This window comes from Phaethon lepturus, unplaced genomic scaffold (assembly GCF_000687285.1).
Source record: "Phaethon lepturus isolate BGI_N335 unplaced genomic scaffold, ASM68728v1 scaffold7767, whole genome shotgun sequence".
Classification (NCBI taxonomy): domain Eukaryota; kingdom Metazoa; phylum Chordata; class Aves; order Phaethontiformes; family Phaethontidae; genus Phaethon; species Phaethon lepturus.
The window spans coordinates 32,714-50,277 of NW_010551090.1; the positions used below are offsets into that span (position 1 = coordinate 32,714).

The 17,564-nt window shown below is 37.2% G+C and overlaps 1 protein-coding gene across 1 annotated transcript in view; it reads left to right on the forward strand.

Moving 5' to 3' along the window:
• The window catches only part of MGAT5 (mannosyl (alpha-1,6-)-glycoprotein beta-1,6-N-acetyl-glucosaminyltransferase), a gene marked incomplete at its 3' end in the record, with an annotated part of 67,556 nt that overhangs the window by 19,549 nt on the left and 30,443 nt on the right, over positions 1–17,564 (forward strand). The window contains exons 3-8 of the mRNA XM_010290769.1: positions 704–780; positions 2,180–2,269; positions 13,194–13,265; positions 14,902–15,063; positions 16,102–16,271; positions 17,148–17,282. Of these exons, the coding sequence (XP_010289071.1) occupies positions 704–780; positions 2,180–2,269; positions 13,194–13,265; positions 14,902–15,063; positions 16,102–16,271; positions 17,148–17,282 (706 nt within the window). The remainder of the gene's footprint in view (positions 1–703; positions 781–2,179; positions 2,270–13,193; positions 13,266–14,901; positions 15,064–16,101; positions 16,272–17,147; positions 17,283–17,564) is intronic.

A 17,564-nucleotide genomic window follows, 5' to 3' on the forward strand; every position in this document is an offset into this window, starting at 1 on the left:
AAGTCCCATCCTGGAGTTGATGTGGTAATGTCCTTGAAAACTGCTTCTTTTTTCCTTGGCTCATGGGCTGGAAGTGTTTGTCTGTATTATACTCTTTAATGTGTTGCAAAAAAATAGAATCACAAAATATTAAAATAGGCAAAAAAGAAAAAAAATCTTGGGAGACCATGGGAAATTTTTCTCATTAGATGTGACATAGTGCTACTCACTTGTAAATTTAGATCATATTGCAACATTTATTAATTGGGTCGTATTTCTGATGCCAAGTTGTGGATCATGGGTATTTGATAAAGTGGTAACAGAGCTTGAAAATCTAGTTTTAATATTTAAGAGCAATATACATCTTACAAATGTTTGAGAATCAGAAACGAATTGTTGCAATTTAGTAGTTTTAAACACCCTTTGTTTAGGAAGATATTTTGCTTTTTATTAGTTTCAGTATGGATTAGTTTAGTTTTTAAGTCTTCATAGACCCATTTTTGTAATTCAGCACTTTTACTGGAAGTCAGAGTTGAAATCTATGCAACCATTTTCTTCTATCGTCAAAAAAGAGCACGCTGAGTTTTAATGCTATAACAAATATTACACGTTGGAACTCTTCAGTCAGTCTGGATTGTGGGGTCATGAAAATAAAAGGAAGGATTCGTTTGGCATTGTCAGAACTGTAAAATGAAATTCAGTTACGGTCTATCTTTCTCTCTAGATCTCATAAATGGAGCCCAAGAACAGTGTGAATTGCCTCCTATGGATGGTTTTCCTCACTGTGAAGGGAAAATAAAGGTAACTGATCTGTTTTTAATCTTACTATGTGTGTTCTTTTGAAAACTGAATGTTGCAAGAGGCCACTACTCAGACAGTGGCATAAATGGGTCAAAAAGGAAAAAAGGATATTTAGGAGTGCGTGTCACTACAGCACTGCCCACCTCAGGCTTTTAATACTACTGCTGCAGAGAAATAGTGGCATACTATTAAGACAGGCGTAAAATGCCATATTATATTAAAATGCTATATTATTTAATAAAATGCCTTGTTATTAGAACGCTGTCCTGTTATTCAGAAACTTTCTTCTCCTTTTTAAAAGCCCTGTTTTTCTTCCCCATTATGAGTCATTTGGCATTCCCCTACCCCAGGACTGGGGTTCTGTGTGTACCTCACTCCAGTCCTTTTGGCGTTTCAGCAAGACATTTGTTTACAGTTCTTTCCCCTCTTTGCCAACAGCTCTGCCCGGTTCCTCCCTTCCACTTTTCTGTTAAAAGCATTCGGCCTCTTCTGCTCACAAGCTAGACGTTGCACTAAGTGTGCAACCAGAGCTTTGGGGTTCACAGCTGTCTACATAAATCCCATATTTTACTAATAAAGCCATTGGAAAGGCCAAATACTGAAAGTCATCAGACTTCAGTTGGAAGGGAAACAAAAAAGAACCACCAACCCAGAAATCAAAAGTTGCAGACTCAGAGGTCGTCTTTTTTTTTTTTTCCCCCAAGATACCTTTCAAATATAAAGATACTGTTTTAGTAGTGGGGGACAACAGTAAAATTGCTGGACACTTAAATATCAGTATCAAGTAGTACAATTTATTTCTGAAAGTGAGAACAAATAACTGCCAAAGTATATGTGAAATTATGTTGCCTTTTTTCTCTAAATAAAATTCCTAGTACTATTCTTTAAAAAATCTCATCTGTGTTTTGATCCATTTTGACAAACTGGCTGCATAGTGACTATGTAATACATTATTTGAATTTAAATTAATTACTTGCTTCTGCAGAAATGTCAGATTCTTGGCAGAATCAGGCAGATTTCAATCTTGGTAACTGAAATGATCTGTTAAATTTCAGAGCAAGTGTAATAAGGGGGGGCAATGCAGTCAAGGCCAGCCACACCCGTATGTCTGGATCTTGATTATATTCTCCTTTTGATATTTGTCTCTGCTTGCCTGGTTACCAGTTTGTATAAACTGTGCTCACATCTGGTATATAGTTACTTCCCCAACATAGCTGAATGCAGAGATGCAGTATGCTGCAAAATATTAATAAAATTCCTTTTTTGTAATTTATTGTTTTTATCTGGTTGGATATAGTCTCTTGCAGCTTTCCCCCGTTATTCCTCGGTTCAGTGTGAAATAGTATAGAGCTATTACATGGTACTTAAACCTAACAGACTGTTTTTCGTTCTGTTACAGTGGATGAAAGATATGTGGCGATCAGATCCCTGTTATGCAAGTTATGGTGTAGATGGGTCCACATGCTCCTTTTTTATTTACCTCAGTGAGGTCAGTAATCTTTTACTCTGTAGAAGGGGAACATCACAGTGTCTCCATAGTTTTGGTAACTGTTGCAAACTTTTCTCAAAAGAAATCATAACTTCAGAAAAATTCCATACAGACAAAAAAGCTACTAGAACAGAATTATTATGAAGTGTGTTGCTGTTATTCATAAGTCCTACAGGTGTTTCCAGCCTAGAGAATTCTAATGTTTATAATTGAAGTGATGTAAGCAGCAACTCTCCAGGGAGTCCACACAAGGTATCCTGTTAAACTGAATTATGAAGCTCTGTCATAGATCCTTGCCTCTGAACACTTTCTGTTGCTTTTTGTGTAGCTCCTGAGGTAGTAATAGGGAGGCATTTGGAATGTAAAACTTGGAAAGTGAAACTAGATGGTACATCGCCCTAAGCAGCATGGCCACTTCCTACTTGGAGGCTCTTCATGAATTGCAATCTGTTAATAGAAAACAAATAAACCTAAAAGTCATGTTTTTGAGTGAAGTTGCAGATATATTGGCTAAAGCTTTTGGTACCTGTCAGAACAAAAGGCCCGGTTTTGTACACAGCTGAATAAGGTGCTTGCCTTGGTGCTTTTTGTACAGATTTCCTGTTTCCTGAGTAATACTTGTTTTCCAAGAATGAATTTTGTCAATCAATTATTATGAACTATATTACTGGCTTGTAGTGTGTGTGCCAGAAAGTCAGCTGTATTTGATCACTTGACCTCTTCTTTCTTCTTAGAAAATTTTTTGATAACTTATGGCAATTGATCTTGGAAGTAGTGTTGATGTCTAGAGGCTTACTGCTTGTAAAGAACTGCAAGAGCCAATGTGGCTGCAGAATTGCAAACCAATATTAATTTTGTAGCTACTGCAGAATTGGGAGGGGCAGGATTTTAAAATTATGTATCTGAGATTAAAACAGTATTATATAAGTAACTCAATTGTAATGAAAGCAGTTTCTGTTAATTTACTCAGTTGACTGTCATTGAACTTTTGGGGACGTTTCTTGACGCAGCAGTTTTAGTTTAAATGCACATTCAAAACATATATCTGAAGAAATAAAAAAGGCTGGGTTAAATAAAAAATTTGACTCATTCCATTGCTATTACCAAGCGTTGGTTTATTTATGAGCTATAAAGCTGGGGAAGGGAAAGATACAGGATGACTATGTTATTTATCCTGTTGTTTATCATAGAAGCTAGAGATACAGTTTCATAATCCTCTGAAGTTGATCTGAGTTTGTACTAAAAGGTGATGTTTTGACATCAGCAGAGTTATGTTTGTGCAGTAGTATTCTGTCAACCAGCTGGTGCTTCATGTTTTTAATGCAGATGTATCTTAAAAATTAAGATTCATGCCAACTGAATGTGAGAATGTAATATTCTTAAATGACGCTTATTATTTTGTATTTCTGTTAAATCACAGTATTTTCTGTGACAGTTTTCTCTGATCATCAGTTTTGAAAACTCAGTTGATGCTGTTAGTTTTTTCATAATTGCTCTTTCAGCTCATCCTCATGGCAGAATGCAAGCAGATTTATAGAGGTGAAATGCTTGTTTTTTCAAGGGTCTAGGGATTTGAAATTTTTCTTTAAGCAGCAAGACTGAATTTGCGCAACTTCTCATTTCATAATGGAACAACAGTACAATTAGTCTGTGTGTATATTTGGGATTTTCAGACAAAGGTCTTGTACTTTGTTTTTTTTAAAAGTGTTCTCCCATGACAGAATGTAAAACTAATACTGGGTGAGCATGTTATTAACCTTGAGTTTAAATTTGGCATTCTTAATCCTGTGATTAATTCCATGATTAATGCCCAGCAGCAGAGGTTGGAAGCTTAAATGTTTGTGAATGCAAGCATGAAATGAAATTCTAATAACACTACAATGATGTGGATTTATGAGGTGTGTTGGCTGCTAAGGATAACTTGGAAATGCTGTTGCAAGAGCAATTTGTCAAAGTGGACAGTGATGAAGAGTTGACAGTTTATAGTATAGTTGCACAGTTGAATGGTAAATGTGTCTACAGAGATCTCAAGTCAAAACTGCTGATTTAAAATATTAAAATACATTAGGGTACTGGAAGGCTATTACTGTTAAGATTTTTCTTTTTTACTTTAAGGTTACAGTATAGGGTTAAGATGGTTGTGTACACATGCTCTGTTTGAAAAGGCAATATATGCATCAAATTATTCACGATCTCAGTTTGAAAGGACAGAATAGGCATCAAATTGTGCATATTTCTACTTTTGCTCTTAAAATTGCCTCTACAATTTAGTGTGACAAGCGGCTGTAGTTTGGCATACTCTTTCAGGGTCTGCTTTTTTCTTCTGAAGGAATTCAGTTAGGGTACTATGTTACACTCATCTAGCACTCTTTGTAATGCTGTTTTAAACTTGTAAACAAAGAAGCCTGAAATATTACATTTTGATTTGTAATATAGGTCAGAGACACAAAGTCACTTGCCCACAGTTTATGAAAAGGTTTAGAAACAAAGCTTGGATTAAACCCCAGTCTTTGAATATCTGTTACGTCCCCTCATTATGTTTCCACCACGTGTGTCTGCAAAACAGAAACAGCGCAGTCAAAAATCCAGGCTGCCCCAAGTTCTCTTCTGCAGTGCCTGCACAAGCGCAAGCATTAGCAGTCCTGCCACCTCTGGTTTGCTTTGGATGGCACTCCTGCAGGAGCATCAGAACAACTAGCTGAACGGCGCTTCTCCACTTCTGGTGTCTTGGCTGCTTGAGCAGAAGGAAAGCAAGAAGCAATCCAACACATTCAGGCTTATGTTTTTCATTTACAGCTCTTCCCTGTACAGACTTGCAGATGAAGCTGTGTGGATTTTTGCACTTCTATCTTGCTGTTTTGCTGCAGGCAGTGGATCACTCCCGGTGGATGATACGCAATCCTCCTAACAGGGCGTGCAGCCCTCCTAACACTAATTGTGCTAGAGGCTTTGAAAGACTGGAGGAGACAGAAATAGCCTGAATAGCAAAACCAGACTTACATTCTCTCAAATAACAGGGCAAGACAGGGATTAGAAGTAACAAAAATTGAAAAGCAAGTTAAGCTAACTCTAGAGTTTCTGGATAGCTGGGACTTGTTTTCTTTTAACTGTGATACAAACTTGCGCCCATAGCGAGGAGTTACTTCCTTTCAAACTTAGCATTTAGTTATGAAAAAGCCAGTTGTTTAACACTGTAATGTCACTGGCAGCGTTATAATTGTCGTGGATGGCATTGCCTCTGGGGAGAAATGTGAAAAAATGAATTTTGAGACAGTACAAAAATAAATTTTACCACAAAATGTCAGTTTGCAGCTGAAGAATGAAGCTTTTAAAAATATCTTCTAGAAAATGAATTTTGCACACAGTTTCCCATCTCAACAAAAAAAAAAAAAAAGTGGATTCTTACTGAAATCCCAGGCTTTGGGTCTCCAGCTCGCCTTTCAGGTGCAAGTGTAATTTTTGGTACCCACCTTGGAAGTGGATCCAATGCTTCAAAAGACTAAAACTGTTTCAAAGACCAGTCTTTGAGACTCCTATAGCTTTTGTGCATGTGCTAGCATGCCACTAGAGAGAATCCTTGTTTTCAGTTCTTCAGACATGATGGAAACACAATGCATGGTTTGGTTGCAGTAGTATTTTTCTTTACACTGTTACTTTTGCTTTGAGAGATGGAGCTGAAAAATACAAATTGAAGGTGATTTTGAATGTGGGTTTGCTTCCAGAATGCAAGCTGTAGTCTGAGGCACATTTTAGTGAAAACACCTGGAAATCGTATTTGTACCCCAAATCCTTGTGGTTTTGATGGTTTACTGCAGTTTGCAGTGTGCAAGTCCCCCCTTCCACAACTTCCACTGCATGTGCAAGCTAATTTCTGACATTGAGGTGAGTTCATGATTTGCAGTTCTTCATTGTAATTTAACACCAAACCAGCTTCTTTGAATTCTACACAATTACTCAGAAAATTGACAAATATAGTATTGTTGTCTGAAATGTAAAGCAGCAAAAACTTGAACTTCTTTAGTCATCTTACATGTGTACCTAAGAAATTAAAATGTTAATGATAGTCAGTACTTTGTTCCCAAATCATCCATTAGTGTATTGGCCTGGATTTGGGCCATTTGGGCTCAGTTATCTTTTCTACCTTAGTCACTTCAAACCACAGTTAGTATTTTTCTGTCTTACTGGAAAACATGTGGATGCTAATGTAAGAGAGGAATCAAATTCAGTGCACATTACTGAAATTAGATAAGAGACCATTTGATGATTAATGGTTATGTATAAAGTTTTGTGTTGCAGTGTCACTGGGACTGCACGTACCTAATGCTTGGGATTGTCTTTGGAAACAACCAAATCCAAAGTTACCTGTACACTCCTCCATCTTACTAATCAGGCAGGCAGTCATCTTGCACACTGCAGATTTTGTAGCACCTTCAAAATGACTACCTATCACTAAAGCAATTCTAACCAAAATATAGATATTACAGCTTCTAGAGGAGTTGAGAAACTCACCTTCCCAATGGGAGCCATTCTTTCACATCAGATTCTCAAATGGATTTTCCATGTGAACGTTACGAGTCCTCTGTCTGCCTTCTGCATTACATAAATTTAAAGATGCATCTTCTTTCAGCAGATATTGCAGCACTGTTGTTTTTTTTATTTCCCACTCTGGGACTGACATAAGATACTTGATAGCAGCACTTCACCATGGATAGAATTACGCTAAGCAATAATGCTGTGCACCTGATGTGCAAAGAAAGTTGCTTTAGTTTCCCTGTCGATGGGCTGCACCTGCCCTTTGGAAGAGTCCAAAATGAAGATTATCCCAGGTGTTCAGAGAGAGTACCCTTCATCTTCTGCTTTACTAAACTCCCACTATGACTCGGGGGGCATAAAGAACTTCCTGAAATTTTGGATGTGGAGAGCCGCTGGCAGAGTATACATTCATTCAGTTTGGAAGATGCTCAGACTACCCCAGTGCTACAGATATTTGCCAGGTTCTTATAACCGTGCTGGAAGTACTTGCTCTCTACTATAGTCAAGTGCTGCAGTCTTGACATCCCTTCAGTTTTGGTGTGTTTCTGAGGAAGAGTTACTAGAACAGATACCTGCAAAACTTCTATAGCACATACTTTCCTAATTTCTTAGTGTTTTTGTTTGTTTGTTTGTTTTTCATGTTAACTCACCAATAAGCTACATAAAGATAAAGTCACTCTGATTGTCCATGGTAAGGGACTAGAGAAACTCTCGAGTTCAGTTTAAGCAGAACCCAGGCATTCACTCCCCAGAGCAGTTCAGAACACCAACTTGTTCACTAATATCTGGAATAATGTAGCAAATTTTGAACTTCTAAGCTACCATGCAACCTAACCATATGCAGCTAGCTACATATGCTCTAGACAGTGCTGTGTCTATTGTGATTCAAAAACAAGTAGGGAACACTTGACTTCTCAGGTGGTCTTAGTTTCTTGAGCATGATCGAAGACTATGTAGTACATTTGATTGGCATTGAATTCAACACCAGGTACGGGAGGCAGAGCTGATCTTATTAAAAAAATAAGATAGTACAAAGATAAATATAGTGTGTTCTGAATAATAGCTTAGCATTTCTATCACTCATCCAAAAACTGGTCAGTCTTGAAATCTGCAGTTGCTGCTTCCCAACAATCTTCTTTAACTGCTAATCTGTAGTCTGATGTCACATTCTTCCTATTTAATCATGTGCATGACAGTGTAATGGTTGCTATGGAGAGAATAAGCTAGCAAAAGAACTGATGCTAACCCAGTGAGAGGAACATTGTTCTGGAAAGGGGGAAGAGGAGTCTAGGTTCCTTCTTCAGACAAAACTTCTGTATTTTGTCTTAAATCATTAAATGAAACACATAAACAAGTTGAAGAGCAGGATCCAAACAAACACCACTGCCCTTCTTCCCGTTGCTCAAACTTAGGACTTGTTGCATATGGATATTCTGTACCTAACCAAATATAAAGCTGAAGTATTTGTACATTTCTCATGGAGATTTCATCTAGACCCGCTTTAGTGATATCATAACCCTTTCTGTCATCATTGCCAATGACAGAGTAAAGGTGCATTTGAATGGAACAATACCAGATTTGTAACTGCATACTGCAGCCTTAGCACATGCTGTATTATCTTCCTGTTTATAATCATATACATACACATCTATGCATACATTTGTATGTATACACACTCACACTTTTTTTTCCCGTTGTACATGTTATTTGATGACAAATATTCCTGGTCCAGGACAAATTACGCTTTAATGCTGTTGCATTTTCTGCAAATTTTTTTGTTAGGACCTATCAACCAAAGCAGGTTCACCCCTGACTCCCACCTCACCACCCTCTTCTGTATTAGGAGCTTCCAGAAAATGTATTGCAAAACTGTTGTGGTTTAGCCCAGCTAAAGCACCACACAGCTGCTCTCTCACCTCCCTGCCCCAGGTGGGATGGAGGAGAGAATTGGGAAAACACACTCATGGGTTGAGATAAAAGCAGTTTAATAGAACAGCAAAGGAAGAGGAAATAATAATAATAATCATAATAATAATAATACTGATAAAGGAATGTAAGCAACAATTGCTCACCACCCAGTGATCGGTAGCCCGTCCCTGAGCAGTGATTCCCACTCCCTGGCCAACTCCAATTTATAAACCAAGCATGACGTCATATGGTATGGAACATCCCTCTGGCCAGCCGGGGTCAGGGTCAGCTGGCCGGGTGCGGCGGTCCTGGCGGTGCCCCCGCCAGCTCCCCATCCACCTCCTAACCCCCGCTGGCAGAGCATGCGAAGCGGAAAAGTCCTTGACTGCTCAGCAACAACTGAAAACATCAGTGTGTTATCAACATTATTTTTACCCCAATTCCAAAACACAGCACTATGCCAGCTATTGGGAAGAAAATTAACTCTATCCCAGCTGAAACCATGACAATAACAAAGCCCCTAATTCTTTCCCTTACATTCCCTGCCCTATATCTGTCTCGTCCCTGGTAGTGTCAATGAAAGCTGATAGGCTTTCTTTAGGCAGTTTGGGAGCAAGGGGAGAAAAGCAAATTCAGGGCACCAGGTGCTTTCGCAGAGCTTGCATCACTTGGTGCTTATTTGTCACACAAGATGAAGGAGATTTAAGGCCTCCACTCAAGCTAATCTGAGCAGTTCTAGACATTCCTTACCTTTCTTTCTCCCATATCTATAGTTGGAAGTTAGTACTCACTGAAACAAAACCTGACTTGTACTTATCTTACTTCAAATAGTCTGAGAGAAATGGATTACGTTTTCACCGGTATCTGCTGGGAAAAAGATCATGAGCATCCTCCCGCATTTTTCAATAACTGTAGCACCCACCTTTGTTTTCAAAAAGTTCCCATGGCAGTGGTTAATAGTCTGAATCTGAGAAGAACAGCTGCAGGACTTGTTCAGAAATGATGAGTGCATCTAGAGATACCCATATTTGGGTCATGCAAGGCAACCAAGAAAATTACTTAACCACATAAGTTTCATATTTAGTTATAGGCATTCTTGTGGTGTTCTGTATGAGAAACCCTAAAGCGATTAGCCAAAGCGGCAATACATGGTTCTTTAAAAAACAAACAAACAAAAAAACCCTCCCACCCACTTTCTAGGTCATCTGAAGTTCTCATGAAACTGTAGGTCCTGCCAAGAGCTGCAATTAGAAGTAGTTCCTAGGCTTATAGGTGAGAAATCGCATGTTCTGGACAGGAAATGCTTAAGTGCTCAGTTTGAATTGAATACTGGTACACTGGGCAAGAGAGGAAGGCCAAGTAATGAAAGAGCAGAAAGTGGTTGTCTTGAAAAAGGCCCACAATTACGGTTATTTAGATTATTTTTACACATCTTTCAGAAATGATGCAGGAGAAATAGTCTGTATTCTGCTGTACTATGTATCGTTACATGGGGCTAAAAAGTTCATTTTGCTACTTACCTGGGTTAGTGCAAGCTGTTGCTTTTAATTCTGACACAAAATATTGAGTTCTGTTTCTTTACCGGACTTTTAAGTAGTCTTTACTTTGTACTCTGTAGACCTTAATTTTACATAGTGCAATGCAAAACACAGTTAACTGGAAGCTTTTTACTTGAAATACATATAAAAATGCTGTTGCTGTGTATTTTGAGGAAAGAAGCAAAAAAAACTTAGCAGCCTGCTACATATCTTGCGTAAATATCATGGAATCAGCAGGCTTTTTAATTCTGTAGAAGCAGCCTGTCAGTCTATAGTTTCCTTTTCCAACAGCTCTACAAAGGCTGTCTCTGAAGTCGTAGATACCTTGTGTAGTTGCATAGGTTGAAATCCCTCTCCCTTTTACCAAAGTGTATATAGACTGTTCATCATCTGTAGCTCTCACTAAACAGGGAAGCAAGAACTGGGGATGGAGAGAAACATCCCTGTTCCCTCTGAAACTTTGTTTTTGTTGGAAGTGTGGTATTTCTTGAGTACTAGGTACCTCTAAATACAAATGTTATGACTTGTGTAGACTTCCTTGCTGTAGTTTTTCACTTCTGCTTTCTTCGCTCTGTATCCACCTGATAATATCTACTATGATCCAGGAGTGACTTCTGGTGCATGAGCTTCAGTGTTGGGTATTTGAGTGTTCTGCGTGCTGCCGTCGTATTCTGATTTTCCTTTCAGTTTCTCTTGGAACAATGACTTAGTAATTCCAGTTGATTCGTTAATTATCTGCAAAATTAACTCATGTTCTGAACAACAGCATTTGTATTAGCATTTTGTCTGGTTTTGCTTCCGTCTTAGGGCAGTGCATACCCGTGATCTTTTTTGCCCAAGAATACCTGGAATTCACTATTAAAGTTTCTAGTTTGGCTAGTTTGTCAGTGTTTTGCCTCTCTGTCCCCACTTCCCCTTGAGTCAATACATTAAATTAATAAGGTTTTTTCTTCTTTCCCCTTCCCATGGTATGACAGATTTGTTTGCTTCATCTTTGCTTTCTCGGTGCTCTTGTTAATTATTATCTGCCCATATAACAACTCTTTGTGAGCCATTGGCTTATAAAAATGGGCAGAAATCTTTCCTTTTTCTATAAGAGGATGCCTATGCATTCTTCCCAGTGCACTTACCACTCTCAAAAATAAGAATACTTTGAAGAGTGTGTATTCAAAAATCCTCTGGTAAGTTGAGTTGCTCTTTCCAATGAAAAAAGGAATTGACTGAATATCAATAAGGAAAAACAAGTGCTAGACGAACTGCATACACTGATATTACTTTGAGTCTAATCCTTAAGTGTTTATTTGTGGTTAGAATTGCTGTAACGTAATTCAGAGTAGAGGGAATATTTCTAAAAGCACAAAAGAACTGGAGTTGTGTTTCAGTCAGTGAGGCATTCTGCTAACTGTCCTTGGCAGCTCTGAAAAATCTTCAATTCCTTTAGGATGCCTGATGGTGTGATGTGAAATACGTGAAGCCAGGAAAGAGGCACGTACAGTAGTCCTTGAAATGTCATATCTTAATATAGATCAATTTTAATGCTAGGAATAATTCAAAATTATTTGTACTATAAAAAAAAAAAAAAAAAGGGAGATTGGGACTGTGCATGATTTGTAATACGGAGCTTGCAACTCTCTTCTACCAGTGATTCCACAACTTACGTTAGTAGAAGTTAGGATTGTTAGTTGCTGCAGTTTCTAGTACATTTCCAGAGTTGGAGACCACTGAAGAATCAGATGTTTTCAGACGAGGTTGATCAAGTGACTGCTTTCAAATGTTGTATTAAATATATTGAGTAGATTAAGTCATAGCATTTAAATTAATGCTTCTATATAATTTGTCTGAGGAACCGAAGCTTGATACATTTCTTTTCTTTAATGAGGTTAGGATGTCTATTAATTTATTCTCATGTGATTCGTCTTCTAGGCAATCATTTGGTGATCTTAAGCTTTTAATCTCTAATGCTTCAGGCTTACTGCAGCATGATTAAGCTAAAATTGTGTTTCAACAGGTCTGTTACTGGAGGAACCCTAAGTAGTCAGTAGTGATAGGGTATCTTAGCTGGTCTATAAATTTTTGCATTTCTCCCTGTTCACAGTACAGTTATGTTCTGGCTTTCATGGGTTTCCCTCCAACAGTGAGATTCCTTCTTCCCCTAAGTGAATGGGCTAATTTCTTAAGGCACGTGAATGGTAAAGATTCTACAAGACAGGCAAGATCCCTAGGGGAAGAGCACAGGAGTTTTCAGTGACTCATATCCATTTGCTGTTTCTTCCCTAACTAGCTGTTGTACTTTTTTTTTCTAGTTGACAATAGTAGAAGTATTGCATTTGCACTGATTATGTTTCTGTAAGAATTACAGCTATTAGTACTTGTGGATGTCGTTACTTACATTATAATTGTGTTATATAGTTATATAGTTACTTATACTCTTCAAATAGGGTGGTTTTGGTATTATGTTTCTTTCAACTTTTTGTCTAGATTGCTACAAGGTAGAACTTTGATCCTTGGGTTTTATCAGGCTTTGCCCTTTTATAAAGATATTTTAGGGAGATGGGAAATGTTCCAAAATATGTAATTTTTTAAGGTCTAGAAGCATAAATACTTAGTGTTTTTTGAAAACATTTAGGAACTGCTCAGAGAAACTGTATTTAGAGCATTTAACAGCTGACCTCTGTCTTGAAAGGGTTTTAACTCCTGTATTAATTATCATGAATGAATATCTAAATGTGACTTTTGGTTACAAATTTGCAAGGCTAAAATAGTATTGAATTGCAAAAGGTCTTCTTAAGCTTTTCTTGCAAAAAGCAGTTTTGCCTTGCACTGACTTACTAATCAGCTGATGCCTTATTTAAGCCATAGAAAGGTGTAATATAAAGGCAGTGAGAGAATGGTAGATAGGATGAAAGTAGAATAGAATGATTTATTTTCATGGGATTGTTTTACAGGTTGAAAATTGGTGTCCTCGTTTACCTTGGAGAGCAAAAAATCCTAATGAAGAAACTGATCAAAAAACAGTGGTAAGAACAATGTTAAAACACAAGAAACAATTAAGTAATTGTGATTCATACAAAAGATCCTGGAATCTTGTGCCACATAAATGTTAAGAAGACTAGAATTTACCATATTTATTCCTCAGCTCCTCTAAACTGAAGGAAAATATCCTTGACTGTATCTATGTAGCTCATCGTGTAGGTTCTCCCATCATTGTACTGCGCTGCAGTCGTGGTGGTAGATTTCCATTAAAAACATTTTTGTGTTAAATTTATGGAATATTGTACACAGATACTGAGAAAACTTGCAAATCCATAGACTATTCACCACTGTTAAGTGACTGTATGTGAAACTGTCCATTTTTATTGTCCCATGAATCTGGGCCTTATATATAAAAATGCCTTAATGGAAGAGGCTTTTATGCATATCAGTTTTGTAGTAACATTTTGATTACTCCTAATTTTTTTCTTTTAAAAACCCTACAGCATACAGAGTTGTTTCTAAACTCTTATAGTGTAATTAGGTAGCACTTAGGTATTTTAAGATAATTGCTGCGCTGTATATGAACATTGCTTACATAAATTAGATACAGGCTGTCTCATTTTATAAAACCAATTGTTCTTAGACAGTCTAGCTTTAAAAGGAATATTTCCTTTAAAATTTATACTCTAGTAATGTTTCTTCCTTGATGGTATAAGAGGAGATTGCCTTGTATTTGGAAGATTCATGATGTACACGAATCTTCAGCATACTGTTCTGATTTTACATTGTGTTTTAGAGATACTTTAACTTCTATTATGAAGGACATGAAAAAAACTAAATCTTATATTGCAGAAGTAAATACATTGTGACATACTGGAAACATATTCTGGGGCTACCAAATACGACTAATAAAAATAACATAAATTTATGTAGCTTAGAAAAGTCTGTTTAAAAATACCAGCTTTTGTCATGGTTTAGCCCCAGTTGGCAACTAAGCACCATGCAGCTGCTTGCTCACTTCCCATCTCCCCTCCAGTGGGTTGGGGAGGAGAATCAAAAAAAAGCTAAAACTCGTGGGTTGAGATAAAGACAGTTTCATAGCACAGCAAGGGAAGATAAAATAATAATGATAAAAGAATACACATAGTAAGTGATGCACAATAGAATTGCTCACTACCCCCTGACCGATGCCCAGCCAGTCGCCAAGCTGTGGTGCTCCCAGCCAACTCCCCCAGTTGAAATACTGAGCATGACATCATATGGTATGGAATATCCCTTTGGGTCAGCTGTCCTGGCTGTGCCATACCCCCTCCCAACTTCTCGCTGGCAGGATACGAGAAGCTGAACAGTGCTTGACTAGCGTAAGCGCTACGTAGCCACAACTAAAGCATCAGTGTGTTATCAACACTATTCTCATACTAAATCCAAACCACAACACTCACTATACCAGCTAATATGAAGAAACGTAACCCTATCCCAGCTGAAACCAGGAAATATTTGAACTGAAATCTCAACTTGACTTTTTCTAACTTTTTTCTATTTTTTTTTTAAATGAGGAATGTAAGGCACAGATTTCACATTTGAAAAGTTTTTTCTCTTCTGGAAGGTACACTGTTTGAAGAATAACTAATGTTTTGGGGTTTCTTTAAAATTTAAAATTTAAAAATGCTTTAATTGAAGGCTGAAATTCGTATCAACTTTGATAATCTCTACAAAATGATGTCAAGACATGAGGAATTCAGATGGATGATGTTACGCATCAGACGAATGGCTGATACCTGGATTGAAGCAATTAAATCACTTGCAGAAAAACAAAATTTGGAGAAGAGAAAACGAAAAAAGGTAAATGAACACAATTTTCATTCCTGCCACTTGCAGTCATATAGGCTTTTCTAAAGCTTCTCATTCCAGAAGTAACTTCAAAGTGGAAATATGTCTAAAAGGCTTGTGTTTATACTTGTGCCTCTTTTCAAAAAGTATTTCGCTGTTTGAATTTTATGTCACAATGCATATTTGCCTTATAAATAGTTTTACATACTTTCCATGAGTCAATCTTTGGGTAAGTTTTCTAACCTCTTTAATTTTGGATAAAATTTAGACTATGTAGAAGTTTCTAAAGGGAGAAACTGTGGATTTACTGCAAGCTGATGACACTGAAGTGTTTTACATAGTCATAGAAAACAACAATATGTCCAGTTCAGTTCTGGGAGCTGCAAGAGATTAGAACAAAATGGTTTTTTGAATGTTGCTTCTTTTCAACAAGGGAAGAGGGATTTGGTGTTAGGGAGTTTTTATGCTTGGCACTGTATATACCCACACTCAAATAACAGTTCAGGTGTGTAGCAAGGTGTTTGGAACTCAACTCTGTGCTTCGTTAGAAAGACAAGCACAGATTTCAGTGAACTACAGAGTAAAACTCTCCTCCAGTGGCAATGGAGAGGAGAGGTTGGGAAAGCACCCTGTTACTCTTACGCAGTCTTTCCAAATTCTTAACACTTGTTCACAACAGCATACCCTTCCTTAACTATACTGTCTTGCATAAGCAAGTATGTCCTACTTCAGAATATAAGTGGTTATTCAATAATAATAAGTTAATGTGCAGAATTACAGATTATTTTGTGGTTAACACCACTTTCTGGGGCTTGTTTAATTACTGATCTGGTGTCATATAACAGCGCAAAACAATACAGTAACATTCTTATAACTACTGTTCTAGACATCCATTACAAAATTAAATGATTGGTGTGGGAGTATTGGATTTTTTTTGGTTGGGTTTTTTTTTTTTGGCCATAGTTGAATTAATAGAAAGAAAAAATGCTGTGAGGTATGCTAGTTGCACGTTTAATGTCGATAACTCTAACATACGACTTCTCTTTCTAGATTCTTGTTCATCTGGGGCTTTTGACAAAAGAATCTGGATTTAAGATTGCAGAAAATGCATTTAGCGGTGGCCCACTTGGTGAATTAGTCCAGTGGAGTGATTTAATTACATCTCTCTACTTACTGGGCCATGACATCAGGATTTCAGCTTCACTGGCAGAGCTCAAGGAGTAAGGAGATTACTTTCACTTTTGAAACTGGAATGCAAAAAAAAAATGAATTGTAAACTCTTGAAGCTTCTATTAGCACTATATAATTTCTTGAAGCATAAAATTAAAGTGATTATTCACTAAACAGACGATAAGATTATTTTCATGAGCTAAGTATATGCACTATGAAAAGGATAATGTGTTTTCATTGTAGCTTCAGGCTCCTGAGACTTCATAAATGAATGTTGTAAAATTCAAACTAAGCAGCTTATTATTTAACTTTCCAGGTGCTTTAACCAGCTGCAATAGGAAATGTTACAGACTAACCGAGTTTTATGTCCTCTTCTTCAGTTTCTGCTATTCTTCATTGAGTATCTGATTTCAAAATAAATGTTTAAATCCTTTAAACACATTATTTTTGATGTAGTTAATTGCTTATGTTAGGTCAAATTGCTACCTCACTCATCTTTGTCTTGCTTTGCGTACTGGTTCATCATTAGGCATAAAACATCTGCTTTATGCTTGAGCACAAACCCTTTTTCTATAGCTTTCATTTTTGTATAACAAACATGGCACCATCATTTTACAGAGTGCTCATACTATAAAGCTGTCAATAGAAATGAGAAATTATTTTAAATAATTTAGAAGCACACTATTTTTAAACATCCCAACCATATTATTCTCTTGTTTAAGTTAGATGAGAACTTTACTGATGTATAAACAGTTCTTTAAGAAATGCTGAGCATCTTTAGCATTTGCATGTTCTTACATGATTCCTGATTTGGAAAAGAGGAAGGCTTTTTTGGGAAAGGGAATTATTGGTATAAATAGTATTACAGCATCTATTCAGAGTGTTTGGAAAGTAATACTTTTCCATATTCCTTCTTTCTTGTTTAGGATTATGAAGAAGGTTGTAGGTAACAGATCTGGCTGCCCTACCCAGGGGGATAAAGTTGTAGAACTCATTTACATTGATATTGTGGGACTCACTCAATTTAAGAAAACTCTTGGTCCGTCATGGGTACATTACCAGTAAGTATAACACTTACTTGACCTCTTAACTGCTTTGTTAAAGAGCTTTTGTTGAATAACACATGTCAAAATACTGAGGTGAGTACACCCACATGAATTTGAATTTATTTAAAAGTAAAAATGTTGTTCTCTGTTGTCTTAGGAATAAAGGGGCTATTACCTGTTTGTTGCATACACACGCACGCACACACCCCCCACCCCCACCCCCCCAGCAATTTTGGGACTCTTGGATTCAAACATATTTAATCTTTCTGATTTATATTATCTTGTTGAGTCATCATC